The sequence below is a fragment of the Sphaeramia orbicularis genome, chromosome 20, assembly GCF_902148855.1.
Source record: "Sphaeramia orbicularis chromosome 20, fSphaOr1.1, whole genome shotgun sequence".
In the NCBI taxonomy this organism is placed as follows: Eukaryota; Metazoa; Chordata; class Actinopteri; order Kurtiformes; family Apogonidae; genus Sphaeramia; species Sphaeramia orbicularis.
Window position 1 is genome coordinate 19,473,162 of NC_043976.1, and position 22,964 is coordinate 19,496,125.

Sequence of the window (22,964 nt, forward strand, 5' to 3'; positions counted from 1 at the left end):
ACTCCTGGATGTAATTAGTAAAGAAAAACTTTCTTGAAACAGAAAGCAGCTGTTGACCTATAAAACATGGGTTTAGACTGATATGTGACCAGATCCATGTTGTTCAGACCACTGTTGAATATTATAGTCTCTAATGTAGCACTGTAAATGTAACTTACCATCCTTATGCAAAGATGATGCAACTCAACACAGTGTACCTATCTATATTCACTGTTGCTCATGAAGTTGGTAATTTTGTTTTCAGACACATTCTTCATTTTATTCCTATTTATACACGTCAGATTGATTACACAATGATTACATACTGAGTCCCAGTTACACTTTATCTATCAAGAATCAATCAGATTGTCGTTATCATTTCATGACGAGAGGTAATAGTGTTTTATTCCAGTTTTATGGGTAAGAATGTATATGCTATATCATCAGCACATGTCAAATAAAATTATTTAAACAGCTTTAACCCTTTCATGCATAGTGGTCACCACAGTGGACAGCTATTCTACAGCTGTTCTCTTGTATATTCATGGGTTTTGTTGTTTTAGTTGCGTATCAGCCAACACAGTGGACACTTATGCACCATCCCATAATACACTGACATTCATACCATTACTTTACCTTTGCTGTTCTTAATAAACCTGATCTGCAATAGCATGTTTGAGTGTAAATAAGTTGCTTATAAAAATTGCAAATATGATTTTCACACAGTATGTCATTTTCTGATATTGCGTTTTAAATACATGTTTCTCTGCTTCAAAAATTAAACACATGGTGTCCAGTATGAGTGGACACTTTTGTAACTCCATGAAAAATAGGTTCATTAAAAAACATTTCAATCACATTGTTTTTCATGCCTAAAGAGGAATAAAAAAAAATCAGGAAAAAAATCTTGACTAAGGTTCTAATAATTCATGTATGAAAGGGTTAAAGCTATTTAAGCCCATAAAGACCCAAGCAGCCACCGATGACCCAAACCATCTACTGATCTGAAATGTTTAATAGCTTCTGAACCACTAATCCCATCAATACATGTAAAAAAAAATGTTGTAAAACGCAGTTTGTCATCTTTTCATGATCATCAGCTATGGCCCATTTGGACGCTCAGAGGCTCTGGAGTGAATGTGGAAATACTGTCATCTTCTATAACACTGATTCACCAGTAAAACCCATGGAGTTGGATCAATGACAGTGGATGGAGACACTTGGTTTATGTTCAATTAATGATGTTTTTTGCTGAAGAAGTCACTTTTTCTTCAGTTTTCTCTGTTTCTAATATAATAACCCCCAACTTAATCTGAGTTTTTATAAACATCTACATGATCAGTGACTTAAAAATACGAAAATGAGAGATTTCCACTGAAGAAATACAAAAAAAAAAAAAAAAAAAAAAAGATAATAATACAATAAATGGTGATAAAACACTTAAAAAAGGTTAAATACAGAGAAAAATTCATTTGGGAACTGCCAAAAAAGAAGCACTGGGTCTTTATGGGTTAATGATATATTTTTCAGAAAAAGTGACTTTTTCTTCAGTTTTCTCTGTTTCTGTTATATTAACCATCAACTTTAGTCTGAGCTTTTATGAACATCTACATGATCAGGGAATTAAATATAGGAAAATACCTGATGTTCACTGAAAAAAACATAAAATACTGAGGATTACGTCATGACAAATTGTGATAAGTCACTTAAGAAAAGTTACATATATACTGTAAGCCCGGACTTTGTATTTACTAAAATGCTTTATTTACAATGTACTTAAATGATTTAAGTTTCATTACATTACTACAAAATGTTCAGTATATTCTACTAATTTGTAGACATAGTCGAAAGTACGATAAAGTTTAAGTTGAATGGATTTAAATCACTAAGTTTTAGTTATGACCACACCTTTCTTATCTCCGCATTGCATTGTGGGTATTAGGCATGTTGTTGAAAATGTGTTCTTTTTCTGTGCAGGGGTTCAGCGGGGTTGTGTTGGTAGTGTTCATTTGGAGTTAATGTGTGTATGGCAATGTTTATTAGCCTTTTTGTGTTTGTTTTTGTATTTGTGTACAGCAGTACCATGAGTGAGAGCCATAGGAAGGACAATGGCTTTTCCTGTTCATCCATCATTCTTCTTACAATATGTAAATCTGAATTCCTTGCCAATTTAAAAGCAATACCTGTACTGGCACATTACAATGAGCCAGTTTCTTACCTAATGTCAATCCACACTACAATATGTTAAACTGAATAATTAAACAAAGCCATTTTAATTGCAAAAAATTTTAATGTAAATCTACTTGAAATTGAGTCCAATGAACTGATGATATTTAGTCTAATGACTGTACAAAGCAACTGACATTACAACAAATTTTAAGTTAAATTAAACTGGCATTTAGTGTGTTGTACTTAAAATAGCAATTCCATTCAAATCAAGCATTTAAGTTTAATACACTCAAGTTTTCATTACTCATTACTTAAATTTTTTATGGCAACGAGTTACCTGAGATTTTTTAAGTAAACTCAACTATCTGGTCTTACAGTGTAGAGAACAAAATATTTTAGAACTGACACATAAATAACACTGGGTCTTTATGGGTGGAATAAGTGATAATAATTGTTTTAATCTATCACAAGACTAGCTGTGTTAAAAAATATAGGTGTCTGAAGTACAGTTTTACTCTTAAAACAACTGATTTCATTCAAGGTCATTACTCATAACACCGTCATATAATTTTGCTGTTTTCTATGTGAATGAGGCAAAAGGGGAACGAGGGGCAGGCGGGAGGTAAAGTACTCCATATCACACCACATTGTACCCGACACATACTGTGTGCGTGCGACCGCTCACTCGCCCTTTCATTCCCTCCCTCTCCCTCTCGGTCCTCCACAGGCACGCCAGCACCTCCAGGTCCGGAGAGCAAGGCTTTCTGGGGGATCAGAAACAGATGTGCCGCCTGCCCCTCTTTTCTTAACTTGCATAAAAGCACACACTGTCTTGTACACACATGCACACATACACACACACGCGCTGGCGGCAATTCAGAACCGGCACCAGGACCCAGCCGGAGTGATGGGCCAGCGTGACCCTGAGCTTGACCCCGGCCCGCAGCACCTCAGACAGGAAAGGGACGCAATTGGCTTCAGCTGTGACCCTCGGCCCCCTCTCCCCTGCCTGCCCCCCCCTACTCATTAAGACAAACTGTTTTTAAAGGCAAAGCAGCTTTCACTACCACTAAAGCCAACACCCTGGAGCACGGAGAGGGGTGGCAGGGTGAGGAGAAAGATGGAAGAGACGTAAAGGAACGAGAAACAAATAGAGCCGGAGCGACGGGGTACAAAGAAGGTATTAAAAAAAAAAAGAACAAAAGATCAAGGTAAAGGAAAAAGTTAAAGAGAAAAGGGCAAGCTGTAAGAAAATTCAAGCTGAGGGGAGAGGGGAGAGTCAGGCATATCACTTGCAGCTGTTGCAGGCTCATGCTCCCAGAATCCATTGCAACTTGGCAAAGATTTTCTAATAAGAAAGGGCGGTGTCATGGTTACATTCATATCAAACATCCAAAACAACAGCTTTGAATTGGAGAAAGAGAAGCAGAGAGAAAAAGAAAGAGATGAAGTCACTTAATAGAAATGACAATTAAATTTGTGTAATTATAAACAGCAGTAACATGCATTTGTGTTGGAGACAGATTGCTCAGTGTACAAACAGCATATTTGTTTGTTTAGGGATGTACAGAACCGACATATGGAAAGAATTGTCCTTCTTTTGCTTCAAGAAAAAAGAACCCTTCATTTTTATTTATTTTATTTTTTTATTTTTTTGCTTGCCTCTGCTTTTGTCATCCTTTCTAATCCATCAATCCCTCCAACCCCTCAAAAACACCCACAATTTCTCTTCCAATTTCTTCAGAAACAGTGAGCGTTGTTCAGACTCAGTGGAAATTGTGTGTATGTGTCTGTCAGGAAGCCTGTTCCAAGTTGTAGTGTCTGCAAAACTGCTGAAAACATTTGCATATTTCATGTTTGGCAACCTGGAACGGCAAAAAAACTAACTAAAAAAAACAAACTCTACAGGTCTGTGAGTGAGCATGTGTGAGTATGTGTAAGTGAGAGTGGCAGGGCATGCTGAGGTAGATTAATACCGCTGCTCAGAGGGGGGCTCCTCCATTCAAGGCTGACTGATGTGCGTCCCAAATTGATTTATGAAAACGGCTCTTAATCAATTATGTGTGGAGAAAGAGGGGGAGAGAGAAAAGGAGAGAAGAAGAAAGAGAGAATTTTGGGGGGGGGTTAGTGGGAAATAAAGAGGATAGAGAGGATGAAGCTACGCAGGGAAAGTGTGTGAATGATGCTGCTCTTCTGTGGAATGTGTCTAATGGATGTCAGTTCATGCCACAGGTGTCCAACATGGTGGACGTGATGGTTTGTCAGGGAAATACAACACACCGAGCTTGATCCTGATGTATGCAGCCCATTCTGTAGGCGACACACTGCGCATACTGCATCCATAACATTCATCTTCATCTGCAGCATTCATGTGCAGCAGTGTTAATCTGATATATTGGGCTAATTTGTTTAACTAAAGAACGTTAGGTAAATGCACACATTTGTTTTGATGAATATTTGTAAGGGCAGTCAAGGTTGAATTTGTGCTGGAGTGTGATGTGGTTTTGTAGTTATAATGGTCTAGTTTTTTTTTGGCCGGGGGGAGCAGTGGAGTAGAGCAAAGCTGCAGTTGTTTAAAAAGCCCTTCCCCTGCCTTACCCATTGTGTCTGAGACAGGGGTGTGTGGGGGGAAGTGGGGGGTCACGCTGAGAGCTCGTTTCTCCTGCCTGTCAGAACTCTATCTGGGATCCAGCCGGAACTAATCAACTCCAATAGGCCTCCCCATTACCCAGGGTGCAATGGGCCACAGGCCGGGGGCTGGCCGGTGGGAAACAGAGGAGAGGAAAAGCGGAGAGAAACCCCTCCACCACCTCCACCTCCACCATCACAACTATCCCTGCACACATACACAACATGCCCGTGCAGCACACACAACACTCCCACTGTTTCACACTGAAGCAATAATAAACACTTGCAATAATATTTTCACAGCAAGCAATAGCCTGCTTCAGATCAGAACCTCGCACAGCTGTGGAGTACACTCCTACGCACATGGGCACCCCCCTCACATGGTCACACACTCTCCTCCTCACACACATGTCACACCATGCAGTTCATACACCCTCATACACTTTAAGAGGCACCCATGTTAACCCACCAAATGATTTCTACACTCAGCATTTATCGCATCAAGAAAAAAAACTTGCTCTCATGACAATAAGATGTTCTGTGTGCTGCAGTTAAATCACTACACACCACAAAAGCAGCTAAAATTTTAATTATTTTTAGTTTCTTTCTGTTTGCCATACCTGGTGTGAAAGGTGGGAACTATAAAAGACCCTAAAATCAGGCTGTTCCAGAATATTAATATCGCCCTCTTGTGGCACGACTACAACACTCCAACATTTAAAAGAAGCTGGAAAAGAGGCTTGGAAACTTTATTCAATATTTTAACCATTTCGTGCATGGATTATGAGAACTTTAGTCAAGATTTTTTTTTCATGAGTGTTTTTATTCCTCTTTAGGCATGAAAAAAAAAACAATGTGATTGAAAAATTTTTAATGAACCTAATTTTCATGGAGTTACAAAAATGTCCACTCAGCTGGACACCATGGGTTTGATTCTTGAAGCAAAGAAATTTGTGTTTAAAATGCAATATCAGAAAGCAATCTGGAAACTATGAAATAAAAACATTTCAATGCAACTAATCTGATGTTTTCTCACATTTTAGCATACTCTAATACTAGTTATTACTCCCTTCATGGAGATAATATGCAAAAAAAACCCCCAACTTTTTGTTCAAGAAAACTGTTAATTACAGTCTAATAACAATTAGCAATTGACTTACACTCAAGCATGTTACTGGAGATCAGGTTTATGAAGAACAGTTACAGTAATGGTCTGAATGTCAGTGTATGAGATGTTGCATAAGCATCCACTGGGTTGGCTGATATGGAACTAAAACAACCAAACCCATGAATACAATACAATACAAGAGAACAGCTGTAGAATAGCCCTCCAATGTAGTGACCGTTATGCATGAAAAAGTTAAAAAGCATGTCATAATAACTTTTACATTATTATTACTATTATATTAATCACTTTAATTCTCCTACTGTAAAACTACAGAACAAAACTAACTTTATCAAATATTTTTTCAATAATGAATTGATTCAGTTTTGTGTTTCTGGCGACTGCTGCACAGAGAAGTGATGGTTTTTAAGGTCGATATAGTAACAACAGTTGTAAGCACTAAAACGCTGATATCTGATCAATCAACTAATGTCACCTTCAGTATTCACCCAAAAAATGAACCTGGAAATGATTATGAACTAGTGTTCACATTGTTAGAGGCAGCATAACATCAGGATGGCTATCTATAAAGGTACTGGTATGACACCATTATACTCAGTATTCCCAGTTTACAAAAATAATAACGAGTAATGTAGATAGAGGCTTTTGTTTTTGTATCACAGTGCATTGGAGTTATATTGTACTATTTTTTTTTTTTTTTTGCAACAGTCCTTTCTGCTATTGTATTTCTAATAAAGACAAAAATTAGCCATTGGTCACTATTGCCAACTGTTAATAAATAAAATAAATGTTAAATGTTATACTGGTGCAGATTAGTCATCCAAACTGATCGCTCAAATCCTAACATATAGATCAGTATAACTCACTGATCCCAGCTCAGGATCAACACTTCCATCGCTGATCAATATCAAAAGCAACACTACGAGCCAGTGTGTGCACAAGCTTTAGTGTGTGTTTTTCAGAGTGACTTCAGCCTCCTTCACTGAGGTGAAGTGGGGGCAGATTTAAATGAGTAAAGAAAACTACCCCCCTCCCCTTCTCCTGCACCCTCCCCTCATGGCATTGTATATGTGGGTGAGAGTGTGTGTCTATGTGTGTGTGTATGTGTGTGAGGGACTTGCTGAGCTCTTATTGTGTCATTTTACTCAAAGAATCCCCTAATTAATATCAGTCCAGTTCTTTTCCCTCGCTATATGTTGCAGGAGGTATGTGTGAATATGTGCACGAGGAGCCGAGGCCCAGATAAAGCTGGTGATTTTAGGGGGGGGGGGGTGGTCACATGGGAAACTTCCCCAGTCCCTGTGGTAGAGGGGGAGTATTGAGAGGCAGTGGGGTGGGGTTAATCCCTATTCACCCTGTCCTTCACTCAGCTGGCCAGGGCACAATAAGCCCCGCCCGCCTCCCCCTGATTTTCTTCTGTGACCTCTGACCCCACATTTACGGTTGCTGTCCGTGCACCCTTTATGCCTCCATGCTGTTATTATCTGCAATATTTACTCCTTTTGATTTCTCTGCTAGTCATTGTGGTCACACACACAGCTCCCCTGACTGAAAACTTGAGTGCTCTCCTTTCCACTCTAACACCACCACCCCCTCCTCCAAAAAACACGCAAACACAAAGCACACACCACCTGAAGTGGAAATAAGTAATCTTATGACCACTTAGTTCTGACTCTTTGATTCTGGTAACAAGGTGCTGCACAGAAGAGCAGCGGTCAATGAAAAGACCGAGTCAACAAAGTGACTTTTAATTAGTTAGTCAGCCAGTCAGAACAAAACAACCAAATCCAGATTAGATGAGAAAGATCTGATTTGGGCAACTGGACAAAATACAATACAGCAAATAAATTGCATGCAAAGCAAAGTAAACTACAATGTACATGTAGTGCAGTCAAAATATCAGTCACTGCAAATGATAATGTGATTTAATATCATAGAAAAATACAACATACAACAAAAATGAACAGTAATAGGGGTTTTATCCCAATATTATTTAACATTTCTGAATCTTTCTACCATTAAGAATAATTTATGGAGATTTAGAGATATTAACTTCGACTACTGTAGAAGCCAATAATGTAATGACAACCGATAACGTAACAACAGCCAATAATGTAATAAATTTGCTATTTTTAAAATGTAATGGGCCAATAATGTAATATCTGGCCAATAATATAATAAAAGTCCTGAACCGATAACGTAATAGCTTTTGGCCAATAACATTATAACTTATTACATTATTGGCTCAGTTTTTACATTTGCAAAGAATTTTTTTTTACCTGGCCAATAATGTAATAACCAGCCAATAAGTTACAATGTTTTTGGCCAAAAGTTATTTATTGGTTCAGGACTTTGTAGAAGCCAATAATGTAATAACAACTGATAACATTATAACGGCCGATAATGTAATAAATTTGCTATTTTTAAAATGTAATAAGCCAATAACGTAATAGCTGGCCAATAATGTAATAAAAGTCCTGAATCGATGACGTAGTAGCTTTTGGCCAATAATGTTATAACTTGTTACGTTATTGGCTCAGTTTTTACATTTGCAAAGAATTTTTTTTACTAGGCCAATAACAAAATAATTAGCCAATAAGTTATAATGTTTTTGGCCAAAAGTTATTACGTTATCGGTTCAGGACTTTTATTACGTTATTGGCTTATTACATTTTAAAAACGACAAATTTATTACATCATCAGCCGTTATTACGTTATCGGCTGTTATTACATTATTGGCTTCTACACTACTCATATCATCCTCTGCCATATCTTGAGAACTTTACATCTTATACAACTGAGAGTAACCAACAAATTACGTTTCAAAATTAGAATATAGTAATTTCAGTGAATTTACTTCAGAAATCATATTGGGGATGAGGGTTTATTCAGTTTTTTTAAAAGTATATTTATATGCTCAACAGGTTAAGTAGGAAAATCCACATCTTCTTTTGTCCCAGTGGCAGGTTCTCCAGATCATTGACTCTTTGTTGCCATCTGCTGACTTTAGTCTGAACTGTAAAATCTGCTGTAGGAAATATACCGAACACAAACATACTTTTTGGTATATCTGATATGTTCATTATATTTTTCGAATGTTTTGTGTTTTAAATCTGTAATTGCGTCTTTTTTTTTTTTTTACCTCCTGCTGCTCCTGTTTCTATGTTGAATTTTCTGTTTTTAATTCATCTTTGTCACTTTTACTTTTTGGTATTTCTGTTATATCCATTGTATGTTTCAAATATTTTGTGTTTTGTCTTGGGTCTATTGTAGATAAGGTTACTTCCTCAATATATCCTAAACAAAGGTTATAATAATACAGCACCATGTTTATGACGTTAATGTGCATCTACCATAGTATTAGAATGACATTTATAAATGAGGTTGCAATCATAACTTAAACTATGATCATACATGACTGACTAAAAAAGAATTAAATCCATGTTTGGAGTCTGTAGACAAAACCTCTTAGTTTTGTGTTTTTTATCTTTATATCAGAAAAGCAGCATTTTTAATATTTATGAATCAATAGTGTATAACGTACGGACTCAGGGGATAAAAAATATTTGTTAAATATTATGAAATAGAGAGGTTAGACAAGAGAAAAAGAGAGAAAATGTGTTCCATTCCCAGTGGAACTTCATTTGATTGACATTGGAAACCATCAAGAGACAAACCACTTTGTGACTAAAGTTTTCTTTAAAAACAAAACAAAACAAAACAAAAAACTGCTGTTGGATAAACATTGTGGATAAATTAATCTAACAGAGTAGAACTTTAAGAATGTGGCCAGTAAAAAAAAAGAAAAGAAAAAAAGAAAAAAAAAAAAAGAAAAGGCAGTAGTGACAGGTGAAATTCACTTTAGTTTGCAACTGAATTCTGTCACTTCCTAAAAATGATCTCAATTGTAGAATTTTTGTCTTTTTGAAAAGTGGTAAAGAACATGCAGCACTTACCCCTTTGTAGAGTTTATCAGTGACAAACTGTGTCATGGTTTAGAAAAGTGGACATGGTTTTATTAAAATTATGGACATGAGTTCTTATACCTGAACTACAATGAAAAGGCTCAGATGTTTCTGTCTTTGTAAATGAGCATCATTGAGCATGTTATTTATATAGTTTAATACCAATTTCTCAACTTAAGTGTGATGTTGAATTAAATTTCAAACACTATATTTATGTTGTATAACATTGTCTATATTACATCATGTATTTTGTATAAACCTATTCATCCATCTTTTGATGAATGTGGAAGCAAACTGCTGTGGTCAGACACATTATTTAAAAGTAAATCTCTGCTCTGGAGTAAAAATACTGAAAAGCAACCTGATCCATGCTGTAATTCCATTTTGTCATTTATAACAAAATGACCGTTATGTAATCATGGACACAGCTCTTCCTCCACAGCTGACCTCGACTGTTTACGGTCTGGGGCAACAGAAAAAACTTCATTCAGGTGTGAATTCTGTGACTGCAGATGTATAAATTCCTGTAGAAAATATATATTTTTTAAAAAATGATGAAAGAGGCTTTTTTTGGGAGAGTCAACCCCAAGAGGATCAACAGAAAAGTGACTCTAACTCAAACTGCAGAAGCTGTCATGTGGTTCTTTCTTATGTTCTGTAATGTGTTTTATAAAGCGTATCTTCATGCAGCCTGATGTCTTGACCTGATGGCAGTGGTCACCTTTTGGACAATGATGCCCAATCCATATGACATGAAGGCTCTTTGAATGGTTTGATGAAAATGATGTGAATCAGTCAACACACGTCAAACACTCCATCACCATTATCCAACACCGTCTGGAAGAATGTGTTCATTACCCATTTAAGATTCTCAGACTTGTAGAATCAATGCCAAAGTAAACTGAAGCAATTCCAATGGCACATAGTAGATTAACACCTTATTAACACACTTTATGCTGATGTTTCTACCTATTTATTTTCATATGACTTTTGCCTGTTTGAAACTAGTGTAAAGGTGAATCAATGAATCAAAGAGAAACAAAATAGAAACGGAAAAACATGAATATGTGCCTCATTTGTGTACCATAAATATTCAGAAGAGGCCATTCTTTGACTTGTTTGGTTAAAGCAACTATTTCTCCTCCTCTTATTGCGCTTTCTTCATGGCCCGTCGGCACGCAACCTCCGTCTCCCCAAGGAAAAGCACAAACACATGATTATCAAACACATGGAAACAGAACATTCCCAAACCACAGCCTTCGAAACAAAAGGAGAAACGGACAGACAGTCCAACCACATTCAGAATGGACCTCAGTGTAGGATTTTACTGCTGCTGAACAAGTGGGAGGCCACAGCGGTCCCACTGGTCTCTGCATGTCAGAGTGGATCTTATCAGATCTCTCACAAATATGTTACTAGTTTTACTGCTGCATTGTTTCATGTTCCTACAAATCATGTTCGACTCAAATACAGAAATGCTGGTCAAGACTTCAGGGGTTTCATCACTGTACAAACTGCACATGAAGACATATGAAGGAAAGGTCAAAGGAGATTATCATGAGCATTTAAGAACACAACAGAAGTCTTACCCCCCTAAAATAAATTAAATAGGAAAAGAATGAGGAGAGATTTCAGGCTGCATATGACATATTATATTGTAGCTATAGTTTATAAGTGTGTGTGGAAAAAAATGGACAAACAACACAATGTTTTATTCTAAAAACATTTATTTCCGTAATTTAAAAAGAATAGATGAAATTAAATAAAACATTACAAAGAGGTCCGAAAGTTCCTCGGGTGGAATCAACTCTCCTCTTCTTGTCATCTCACATGAGCAGACAAGGCAAACCAACCTTCTTGCACTCTCTGCTTCTCCACCTGTTGAGGAAAAAAAGGGTGATTTCAGATTTCAGGTTGTTCAAATCTGAATCAGTGCATGTTTGTTTATACCTTTGCTTTGCCTTCACTGGCTTCTCCTCTGACACTTTGAAATGATGAGACTTCATTCAACGTACCTCTGCAGCACAGAAATATAATAGTGATGCACAGTTTCTGACTTTATGCAACTCTGTAAGTAACAATAGATAGTTCATTTGATTAGATTAGACTTTATTAATCCCACAACAGGGAAATTCAACAGTTAAGGCAGCAACAGAATAAAGTGCAAGTAAAAGTGTGGATGCATAAAGATAGTGCAAAAAACAATATACAGGGTTCCTACACATTTGAAACTTCAAAATTCCATACTTTTCCAGACCCTAATTTCCAGATGTCTTGGTAAAAAAAAATCCAACCAACCAACCAGTCTTTATAATTGGGATTTATGAGCCAGTTGTCAGAGAATTTACATCTACCCATTATGAGTTCTGCCATCAATCAAACAAGGCATGTTGAATAGCTCGCTCACCAACACTGTGTGGACATCACCTGTCCATCGAAGCAGCAGTGAAACTTGACCACACCTGGGCGGGCCTTAAAATGGGTTGGAGGAGGATAAGAGCAGAAGGCGGGGCATTCAACTAGTCAAGCGGCCCAAATATTTTCTGAACGCCAGCAAGTGCCTTAAAAAAACAGATTGATCCATTTCTTTTTTTTAGATATTCATAATTTTATGTTTTAGAAAATAGAGCAGTGGTAACAGTCATGAATATTTTTCCATACATTTGTTTACATTGTCCATACTTTTCCAGACCTGGAAATTTATAAAATCAAATTCCATACTTTTCCATACTTGCGTAGGAACCCTGAATACAAAAATAATAATAATAATAATAGTAATAAAAACTATACAGACTATATACATATTTAAAACAGAGTGGAGGTGCAAAAATGAGGTGCATCTTTAAATTTTCATTTTCAAACAAACTGAATGTTCTGTTCCTTATCATGAAGTATCTCTGTGATACTGGAGATCTACTCACCCCTTATCACCACCACCAGCCTGTAACTCCTGTTTCTGCATGGACACATCTGGACTTGACCTTATTTCTGAGAATGACAGGATATGTTACAACACACACAGACACACAGACGTTATCTGCTAATGTCACTGTGTCGTACCTGTATTTGGGCTGAAAGCTGATGGAGGGATGGGGGAGGCAGAAGGGGAAACTTTGGTAGAAGCACTTTGTTTCTGTTGTTCAATGAGCTCCAACAGGCGACTCCTGGCGGCCGCACTCTGTCTGTTCAGCTCAAGGAGGCGCTGTTCTACACTGATCGCGCTGAAGGTGCTCGGTGATTCTGCCTAAAGAGTGAAAAATATGTTACATGTAAAAAAAAAACAAAAAAAAAAACACACAAAACCCAAAGCCTTGATTTGGATCTGATTCAGCATGGTAGTAGTCCAGTGGAATCATAGAAAATCTCTCCTTGGCTCTCACTGTTCATGTCATTTTCATGGGACCTTTCAGAGTCATTCATCTCTCCTTCAAACACTTTTCTTTGTTCTACATTTTTGAAGTTAGGCCCTCAGAGCAAACCCTGCTTTTGATTATGTTTATTCCAACCTTCAACACCAACCAATAGTTTCACTGGATTTGGTTGAAATTACTGACCATACAAGAAAGATGGGATAATTTGCAGCATGTATTCATGTTAATGGTTCTTTCTAAAATAAAAAATAAACTTCAGAAATAAAAAATGTTCCATCTTCATGAATTAATATCTGTAGTTTTAATTTTCTTACTTTAGGCTCAACACAGATTTTATTTGGCCCTGAGAAAAAAATATTAATTACAACAAATCATGTTAACTGCAGCTTAGGGAAATCCCACATCTTGACTGTATATTTTCTGTAGCAATAGTTAATTTATTTCTCTGAAACTATTATGAAAATTATAAAAACTCACAATTTGGGGTGAGGCAGCATGAACTAATCCTTTATACAATTATAACATTTATGGGTTCATCTTCAGAAAGGAGGCTCCTTCCCTTTACAGTTTTAGAAGCTTCATATGTAGTATTTTAAATAGCAGGTTTCTCAGCAAAGTACAAACATACTTTAACGAGTGCACTGACCTGTGGGAATTCACGGATTCTAGAAGCAGTAGAGTTGATATGGGGAGCTGAGCTGAGCTAAACTTACTGGTGTAACACACAGATTAGGGAGAAACAGAATGGCCCGCATTTCGTTTTGTATTGACATCAACATGGACCATGGACTCGTCTGCAGTCCGCCTGTAAACCTATTGTAATTTCAAAAACTAATAACTCCAAAAGTATAGGTTGCATCAATATGCAGTTTTCGCCTCTGTGGTCCTTGACCCAAAATACGTAAGTATGCCAAACTGCAGGAGTCAGCTCTTTCTGGTTGTTTTGTGAATCCCTAGACACATTTCACACACACACACACACACACACACAGAGGTCACCTGGCTTTTATAATATAGCTGTAAACATTGAATGGTCACCTTGAGAAGTTTCATCTCACCTGCTGAGCCTCCTGCTCACTTTCAGCAGCGTGAACATGTTGCCTCTGTCTGCTGTGTCTCCCTGTGCTGCTGGACCCTGACATCCTCTTCTCTCCAACATTTTGACGTATGCTTCTACTGTCAGAGCTCAACCGTCTGTCCTCTCTCCAACTGCTGGGCGATCCTCCCTCCCCTGACCCCAGACTCTTGGCCTGACTAAGCTGTGCCTTCATCAACTCGTTCTGTCTGCTGAGCTGAGCGATCTCAGCCAGCATGGCCTCTGGAGACATGTGCGAACTGAGAGGTTCTGAGCTTAGTGACAGAGAGGAGGTGCAGGGCAGGCTGGTGAGGCTCGAGGCTGAGCTGTGGGTCTTGATGTCCTCACAAGAACGCAGAATATCTCCAGGAAGAGGATTAATCACTATGGAAGAGATGGGCAAAGAAAAATTACCCTGTGAGCACTGTGTGATGTAAGCAGATGAAATTAGATTGAATGAGTAGAGAAGCACACAGAGGTGGTTACCAGGAATATGTGGCCCGTTGTTTTGTTGCTGAGGGGGGGACAGCAGCACAGCAGGAGACACTCGAGACATTTGTGTTTCAACTCCCCCGGGAACAGGTGAAGCATGACACACTGCACAGGTTTTAAACAATTACACATAATTTACATCACAGATATTTACATACAAGTAAACAAGTACAGACAAACCTGGAGCTCTGACGTCACAGTCTTGAGGTGGATTAAACTCTGTCTCAAGAAGCCCCAGTCCCCCCATCACCAACACCACCGTGTCCAACTTCTGCTCTAGCTCTGCAGTCTGCTCCTGCAACTTCACCTGAGAGAATCCACCAATAGATGAACACAGAAATATTGCCCCCTGCTTTCAGAGTAAATATTTTATCATTTGAGTTTAAATCTGGACACAACAGCTCTGGAAAAAGGAGAAATACAAAATTTTCCAAACCTGGACCTCACTGAAAACTTCACGAATTTGATTAAGCCAACAGTAATGTGGAACACAGGTTGAGAACATGATTCATAAACACTCATGGCTAGATCCACTGAAGGATTGCACAGCTTTCATGGGCCAAAACTGCAAATAAGGGAATTCATACATTGGGCATAAAGTCATTGCCTTTCTATGCAGATGTGTATAACTAAGCCATGGTGCAAAGAACATCTACTTCACAAGAGACTAGTCCAAACTGCTATATGTAATTTTTCTGCTGAAGCATGGTGTTAACTGTGTCTAAACTCCCTTCTGGTCCACTGTCTCTTACTATTTCTTCAAATCTTAAAATGTGTGAAGCTTGAATGATATTAAACTAATGTTAAATCATTTCAAGTGTGAAATATTTAGTCAGCTATTGGAGGGATCAGGACAGTTGGCGCTTTCTCTCAGTTTTGGTACATAAATATAAATAATGCAAGCTGTTTTATTACATAGCCCTATATCCTTAATATTCCACAACTGAGGAACATAACAGCTGCAGAACACACAAAACAATAATGACCATCAGATACTGACTGATCTGCTGTTAATGAAGTCATAGCTACTGTTCTCTGTGCCACTCTGTCCAGTGCACAGTGTCCTGTGGAATTAAGACATGCTGTGAGACACTAAACCCAACATGAATGAAGTATTCAATATAGCAAATAATTTTAGTGGGGCCTATTTTAATAGCTATTACAATGGATTGTACTAAATGTGTGACATATTTTAGAGGTAACCCATCCTTTGCGGATCCAGTCAATTCAGAGTTATAGCACCAAATACTGATTTATAGGTTAAAACATGAGTATTGTGTTGAAAACAAAATGAATACAAATTAGATTTATTTGCATTATTGGAGGTTTTGCTAAACCACACCTGTAAACAAACAGTGATATCCTAACTTTTGCCACAGCTGGATATCATTGTGCTACCAGACGGTGTTGGTCATCTCACCTGCAGGGTAGCAGCCTCTTCTCTCAGAGCCATGGTCTCAGCAGTGAGTGCATCAATCAGCCTCTGCTGCTCCCTCAGCTCCTCCTCCAGCCGTCTCCTCTCCTGAGCCCCCCTCTGGGCTTCGTCTTCCCGCTGAGAGACATTGTAGTTCAAACATGTCTTGTGAACATAATGATGTCAAGATGTCAAAGTAATACAGTTATCTACACTGAATACATACGCTGACAGAAAGCAATTTCTTTCCTGCTTTGACCATGCACAGTGGGGCAAAAAAGTATTTAGTTAGCCACTCATTTTGCAAGTTCTCCAATTTAGAAAGATGAGAGAGGTCTGTAATTTTCATTAGAGGTACACTTCAACTATGAGAGACAAAATGAGAAAAAAAAATCCAGGAAATCACATTGTGGGATTTTTAAAGAATTTATTTGTAAATTATGATGGAAAATAAGTATTTGGCCACCCACAAACAAGATTTCTGGCTCTCACAGATCTGTAACTTCTTCTTTAAGAAGCTCTTCTGTCCTCCACTCGTTACCTGTATTAATGGCACCTATTTGAACTTGTTATCTGTATAAACGACACCTGCCCACAGCCTCCAACAGTCAGACTCCAAACTCAACCATGGCCAAGACCAAAGAGCTGTCGAAGGACACCAGGAAGAAAATTGTAGACCTGCACCAGGCTGGGAAGAGTGAATCTACAATAGGCAAGCAGGTTGGTGTGAATAAATCAACTGTAGGAGACATTGTAAGAAAATGGAAGACGCACAAGACCATTGATAATCTCCCTCAATCTGGGGCCCCATGCAAGATCTCATCCCGTGGGGTCAAAATGATCATGAGAACGGTGAGCAAAAATCCCAAAACTACACGGAGGGACCTGATGAATGACCTGCAGAGAGCTGGGACCAAAGTAACAAAGGCTACCATCAGTAGCACTCTACGCCGAGAGGGACTCAAATCCTGCAGCGCCAGGCGTGTCCCCCTGCTTAAGCCAGTACATGTCCAGGCCCGTCTGAAGTTTGCCAGAGAGCATATGGATGATCCAGAAGAAGATTGGAAGAATATCATGTGTTCAGATGAAACCAAAATAGAACTTTTTGGTAAAAACTCAACTCGTCGTGTTTGGAGGAAGAAGAATGCTGAGTTGCAGCCCAAGAATACCATACCTACTGTGAAGCATGGGGGTGGAAACCTCATGCTTTGGGGCTGTTTTTCTGCAAAGGGGACAGGACGACTGATCCGTGTTAAGGGAAGAATGAACGGGGCCACGTATCGTAAAATTCTAAGCCAAAACCTCCTTCCATCAGTGAGAGCATTGAAGATGGAACATGGCTGGGTCTTCCAGCATGACAATGATCCCAAACACACCGCTCGGGGAATGAAGGAGTGGCTCCGTAAAAAGCATTTCAAGGTCCTGGAGTGGCCTAGCCAGTCTCCAGACCTCAACCCCATAGAAAATTTGTGGAGGGAGTTGAAAGTCCGTGTTGCCCAGCGACAGCCCCAAAACATCACTGCTCTAGAGGAGATCTGCATGGAGGAATGGGCTAAAATACCAGCTACAGTGTGTGCAAACCTGGTGAAGACTTACAGGAAATGTTCGACCTCTGTCATTGCCAACAAAGGTTATGTTACAAAGTATTGAGTTGAACTTTTGTTATTGACCAAATACTTATTTTCCACCATAATTTACAAATAAATTCTTTAAAAATCCTACAATATGATTTCCTGGATTTTTTTTCTCATCTTGTCTCTCATAGTTTAAGTGTACCTCTGATGAAAATTACAGACCTCTCTCATCTTTCTAAGTAGGAGAACTTGCAAAATCAGTGGCTGACTAAATACTTTTTTGCCCCACTGTATGTATAAAATCCTATTGCAGAGGCAGATTTTAATCAAGAGTTGATAGAGGAGTACCTGTTTGAGGAGGTGCACCAAGCGTCCCAGTGTGGACACCAAGGCCACAGAGAATCCAGTGAGGCCTTTTGTCTGGTGGTGTTTTGGACTCTGTGCTGATGCTGCCACAGTATTAGGACTCAAGGAATCCAAGTCTGCCTCCACTTGACCCAGCATGGACTGCAACAGGCCCAGACTGGACTGGTCCCCACTGAGAGAGGCAAAGGAAGACCCATTCAGCTCTGAACTCTGAGAAACACACTTCCTGGTCTTCCGCCCTGGAAAACACAGATCAAACCAAAAAATATAGAGAGGCTTTATCAAACAGTGTATTTTTTTTCTATTGAGCACAGTATGTTTAAAAAGTAATTTAAAGACATGATATATTAGGTATTGTCTAGCTGATACCTGACTGGCTGGGTAGCTGTTCATAGTTTAGAACCTGAGAAACCAAAGGTGAAGGATCCTGCTTGTCTTCCCCAGACTGGCTCTGTGAACATCTAACACGCTGGACAGCCACTGTAGCATTTAGAGCTGAAACAAAATGGGATAATTTTCTCTGTAGAAAATTATTTATCTTTTGGATTTCAGTGATATCAGCATGATGATCAGCAGTAAATCTAACCTGCATGTTTTCAGGACACCAATCTATTCATCATACCTGTCTGGTCTGGTGGTCTGCCTACTGTGGGGGGGGTTACAGGAACACTATCTCTGTCCACCTGCCGAGAGCCTGGATGAAGTGTCTGCTGCTGCAACACTTTGCCTGTAGCCCTTGTTTTCATTTTACGGATGTTAGTTCTGTAAGCAAAATGTTGCACCATGGCTTAAAGTCCTCCTAAGCAAGGGCACCTTTAAGTTGATCTTAATAGAAGATACTGGTATGAGCACATATCGTCTGTTTTTGTTTTTTACATTAATACCTTCGGATTACATTGTAGTCTGAGCTACCAGCTGCGTCTTCATCACTGTGGTCTTCATTTGAAGTCTGAAGTTCATTAAGAGCCTGGAATTTACCAATATACACATCAAGCACATTAACATCAACTGAAACCTTATGTATTAAAAAAAGCTACATTTGGTAATAGCATTACCGCATGTAACCTCTTTTAAGAAGTAATATACAAATATTTATGTCAAGCAAAACCACAATAATCTTAAACCAGCAAACTGACACCTGTTGGTCCATCATAGACTGGCTGAGGAGAGATAGTTGAGTTGGAGGATCTGGCCTTTGGAGGACAGGAAGTGGTAAGTCAGAGTCACAGTTTGGAGCCATGGTCACACTGGGATGTCCTGTAGAATCATGTACAATAGTAGAAACAATATACACATAAAAAATAATGTATTCCACAAAATGACACAAGTAAAAAAGTCAAGAATAAACAATAAAGCAACTACTTTTCTAAAACGTATGTAACTGGGAGTTGGCAAACATCATTCATGTGCTTTTATCGTCAAGATGAACTTTAACTATGAAGATGAGATGTTTTCTACCAGTCTGTCTGCGGGGAGCATCTCCAAACAAGTCTTTGACCACCGCCATGGCTCTGTCTGAACGAGCAAGCACATCCTGCAGCAGCAGCTGGTCAGAGAACACCTGCAGATGTACAAATCACAACGATGAGAGAGAGCATTACAATAGAGAAAAAGAGAGCAGGAAGTCAAGATTTCTATTTTGAAAGCCAACACAGAAACAGAAAAGGGAAAAATCTTTCTATGGAGTAAGTATAGCCAGACACACTAAGTAACGCATAAATCTTCATACCCACCTCCCTGATGATGCTGAGGCTAGCCTGGTCTAGAGGTGCTGGACTCCCATTGTGTCTGAGACGACGTTTTAAGGCCTTCTCTCTCAGCTCCCACTGAGCCGCTGTCTTGTTGTGAGACTTATGGATTTCATGACGATGACTCTGAAGAAGAGAACAGTGTGACGACATTGAATTCATTATACAATTATTGAAGTTTTTATTTATTTTAACTGTTTCAGGAAAAACACGTGATAAGGCAGAAATATTCCAGCCCAAGTACATTCAAATGCATGAAACACTATGAATTGCTTCACAGGTAAATAATGACATGAAATCCCACAGCCTATACAAAGACTGGATCATAAACCTTACCAGTTCTGCAGGGGTCAGCTTGTGCACAGACAGGTCATTCACAGTGCTCTGAAATCAAAACAGACAGCAGTCATTACTGTATCATCACGTTATTCACTCAAGTTTTGATCAGGTACAACAGGTATCTGCACTCACCACCCATTCTCCTTTGGGGGCTCCTGCCTTCTTGGGCCGCACAGGCTTTTTCCCTTTAGTGTGATGTTGTGGTCGCCCCGTTCTCACAAATGACATCTGTTAGCAGTAATAAAAGACCAAAAAGCCAAGGGGTAAACCATACTCATAAACAATACTCTGTTACTTTGTGATTTACATATAATCAACACTAATGCACCACAATATGTGCGTGTAAACTTAAGCTAACTCCATTCATCTGTTGTATTAGCTAAAGGTTTGTCTACCGTTAGCTAAACATTCTTTAAATATTGAAATAGCACTAACCTTTTACGATGTAAAGCCACGACAAGACATTTATTAAACTTCGTAACACTAATTTGGAAAGCTGTTGAAGTTAAACAGTGCTAAATCTTCAGTTTGTTGTGTGACAGTTTTTCAACACTTGCGCGCCACTTCCTGTGTTGTTACCACGGACACCGCTTCACCCCAAAGCATAATGGGAAATGAAGTAATGGCTCTCTTTGCGATCCGTTAAGGCACAGGTGTCAAACACAAGGCCCGGGGGCCAAATCCGGCCCGCCAAAGGGTCCAGTCTGGCCCGCAGGATGAAATACCCTGAAAATACTAACAATCAATGGTGTAAAAATCATTTTAATTTAGGTTCCACATACAGAACAAATAGATCTCAGTCGGGTCAGACCAGTAAAATATTATCATAATAACATCTAAATAATGAAAAGTGCAGATTTTATCTTTGTTTTAGTGTAAAAAAGTAAAATTACATGAAAATGTTTATATTAACAAACTATCCTTTTACAAAAAATGTGAATAACCTGAACAAATATGAACGACCTGAAACATTGTACGAGAAGTACATGCAAATTTTACCAATATTCTGCCTGTTACTAAATGTTTTGTGTATTTGTAATTGTAATGTAAGTTGTAACGCACATGTGTAAATGACAAACTGATAAACTGAGGCGGAATATTGTTAAAATTGCACTTATTTTTCTTAAGACATTTCAAGTCATTCATGTTATTCAGATTTTTAAGGAAATGTTGTAGATGTAAACACTTTCATAATGTAATTTTACTTTTTTCACTGTTATTATTTTACTGGTCCGGCCCACTGGAGATCATATTGGGCTGAATGTGGCCCCTGAACTAAAATGAGTTCGACACCCCTGCGTTAAGGGAACAATAAAACTTCCGTTAGTGTCATCATTTTAGACAGTAAGATTTATTGTGAATAATGCATCAACTGAAAGCAACTTTTTTTAAATACATGTTAATATCTTTTAAATCACTTTAAACGCATATAGATATAGACGCATATTCTATAGACTTTGCTTTTATGTGATTTTTAGCATCCTTTTTTGTTTTATTTCCTTTCTTGCTTTAGCAGTGTATATTCTTTTTATTTTGAATAGTTATTAATAATATTTTTAATAAAAGTTATTGTAGTATTTCTTGTATTGTAGTATATGTATAGTATAGTATGTATATGTATATGTATAGTATATGTAGTATTTCTCCCATTGCCTTTATTAGCTTTTCTTTCCCTTTTATTCCTTTTATTGTAAAATGTTAACACTTTCACTATTTTTATGATCTGATGTCTCCTCTTTTTTGCCTGATTTTGTTTTATTTAATTTTAATGAAGTATTTCTAAGCTTGCTTGTAGTTTTTTCTTTATAAGCTTTGTCCACTACTATTTGGTTAACTGTACTTAGTGTTCTGATTGCCCCGTTTGCTGTTAAAGCACTTGGTAAACTTTTAAAGATGCTATGCAAAGTATCAATAAAGATCAGCCCATAATCTAGTAAAACTATACATTCTGGATATTGTAGTCCAACGCTAGAAATGAAAGAAGAAGTTGTTTAGCATCAGAAATAAGACATCTAGAACCAAAATAATTAATAACATTTCAAAAAGTCATTGGTATGAGGTATATTTTTTTCTCTCTGCAGATGTTACAAAAGGAGCAAACATCTGATAACACCACTAGATGGCAGAATCCCCACGAAAATCCGCTGTTGGCTTTTTGGAGCGGTGTGAACTTTGTTCAAGGTTGTGAGGAAATTGTTAAAAATGTCAAATTCTTTCAGCCAGGAGAATAAAAAATAAATAATATTTTTCTAAAAACAAACTAACGAAAAAAAAAAAAATCTTCTAATCTTTAGAGCAATTACTTAGAGGAAACTCCTGAAATAATGCTGATTTCAGCCATACAGCATCGTTCCCACAAAAATAAAATGTGTTGCCTTCAAAATAAAAGCACCACTTTGACTCCATAAGTGGTAGTTGACAGATGTTGAGAATGTGGCTTCTTGCTCTGACAGTTACAAATGGCAGCGATTAACAGCAAAAACATCCGTAATTACAGCCTTGAAACAAAGTGTAGCAGTATGTTTCAAAGCAAATATAGTCACCATCTCTTTCAAAAGGACACTAAAAGGATATTGATTTAACATGTTCATTCATTTAGTATATTATTACTATTTGGTGAGATTTTTTTCTTTAATAATTTCATCATTTCATATTTTATAGACAATTAATCAGTTTTCTCAGGTCCTACTCATCTTCACACCATAAATTCCAATCCTT

The 22,964-nt window shown here is 38.0% G+C and overlaps 1 protein-coding gene across 3 annotated transcripts; it reads right to left on the reverse strand.

Annotated features, from left to right (window-relative positions):
- Nucleotides 1-11,592: 11,592 nt before the first annotated feature.
- Nucleotides 11,593-20,820, reverse strand: spice1 (spindle and centriole associated protein 1). 3 transcript variants are annotated; one of them, XM_030123248.1, is made up of 18 exons: nt 20,682-20,820; nt 20,379-20,474; nt 20,244-20,291; nt 19,893-20,033; nt 19,618-19,720; nt 19,298-19,416; nt 19,044-19,126; nt 18,782-18,921; nt 18,529-18,654; nt 18,142-18,398; nt 16,226-16,357; nt 14,987-15,112; nt 14,800-14,887; nt 14,297-14,697; nt 12,928-13,111; nt 12,789-12,855; nt 11,818-11,884; nt 11,593-11,748 (listed from the first exon to the last, which is right to left on the reverse strand). In XM_030123248.1, the coding sequence occupies exons 2-18, from the start codon at nt 20,472-20,474 to the stop codon at nt 11,689-11,691; spliced, it is 2,238 nt and encodes a 745-aa protein (XP_029979108.1). In that variant the 5' UTR covers nt 20,682-20,820; the 3' UTR covers nt 11,593-11,688. The 3 variants fall into 3 exon arrangements, with proteins under 3 accessions (XP_029979108.1, XP_029979106.1, XP_029979105.1); XM_030123246.1 differs by having other exon boundaries at nt 11,593-11,745; nt 14,800-14,910; nt 14,986-15,112; XM_030123245.1 differs by having other exon boundaries at nt 14,800-14,910; nt 14,986-15,112.
- Between the last annotated feature and the right edge of the window lie 2,144 nt (nt 20,821-22,964).

Excerpts from the sequence above, each read along its gene's own strand:
- spice1 (XM_030123245.1), bottom strand. The coding sequence starts at position 20,474 with ATGTCATTTGTGAGAACGGGGCGACCACAACATCACACTAAAGGGAAA. Across the intron at positions 15,113-16,225 it reads AAGAGGCTGCTACCCTGCAG|GTGAAGTTGCAGGAGCAGAC; the intron begins GTGAGATGACCA and ends GGATTCTCTCAG. Across the intron at positions 12,856-12,927 it reads AGCTTTCAGCCCAAATACAG|AAATAAGGTCAAGTCCAGAT; the intron begins GTACGACACAGT and ends TGTCATTCTCAG.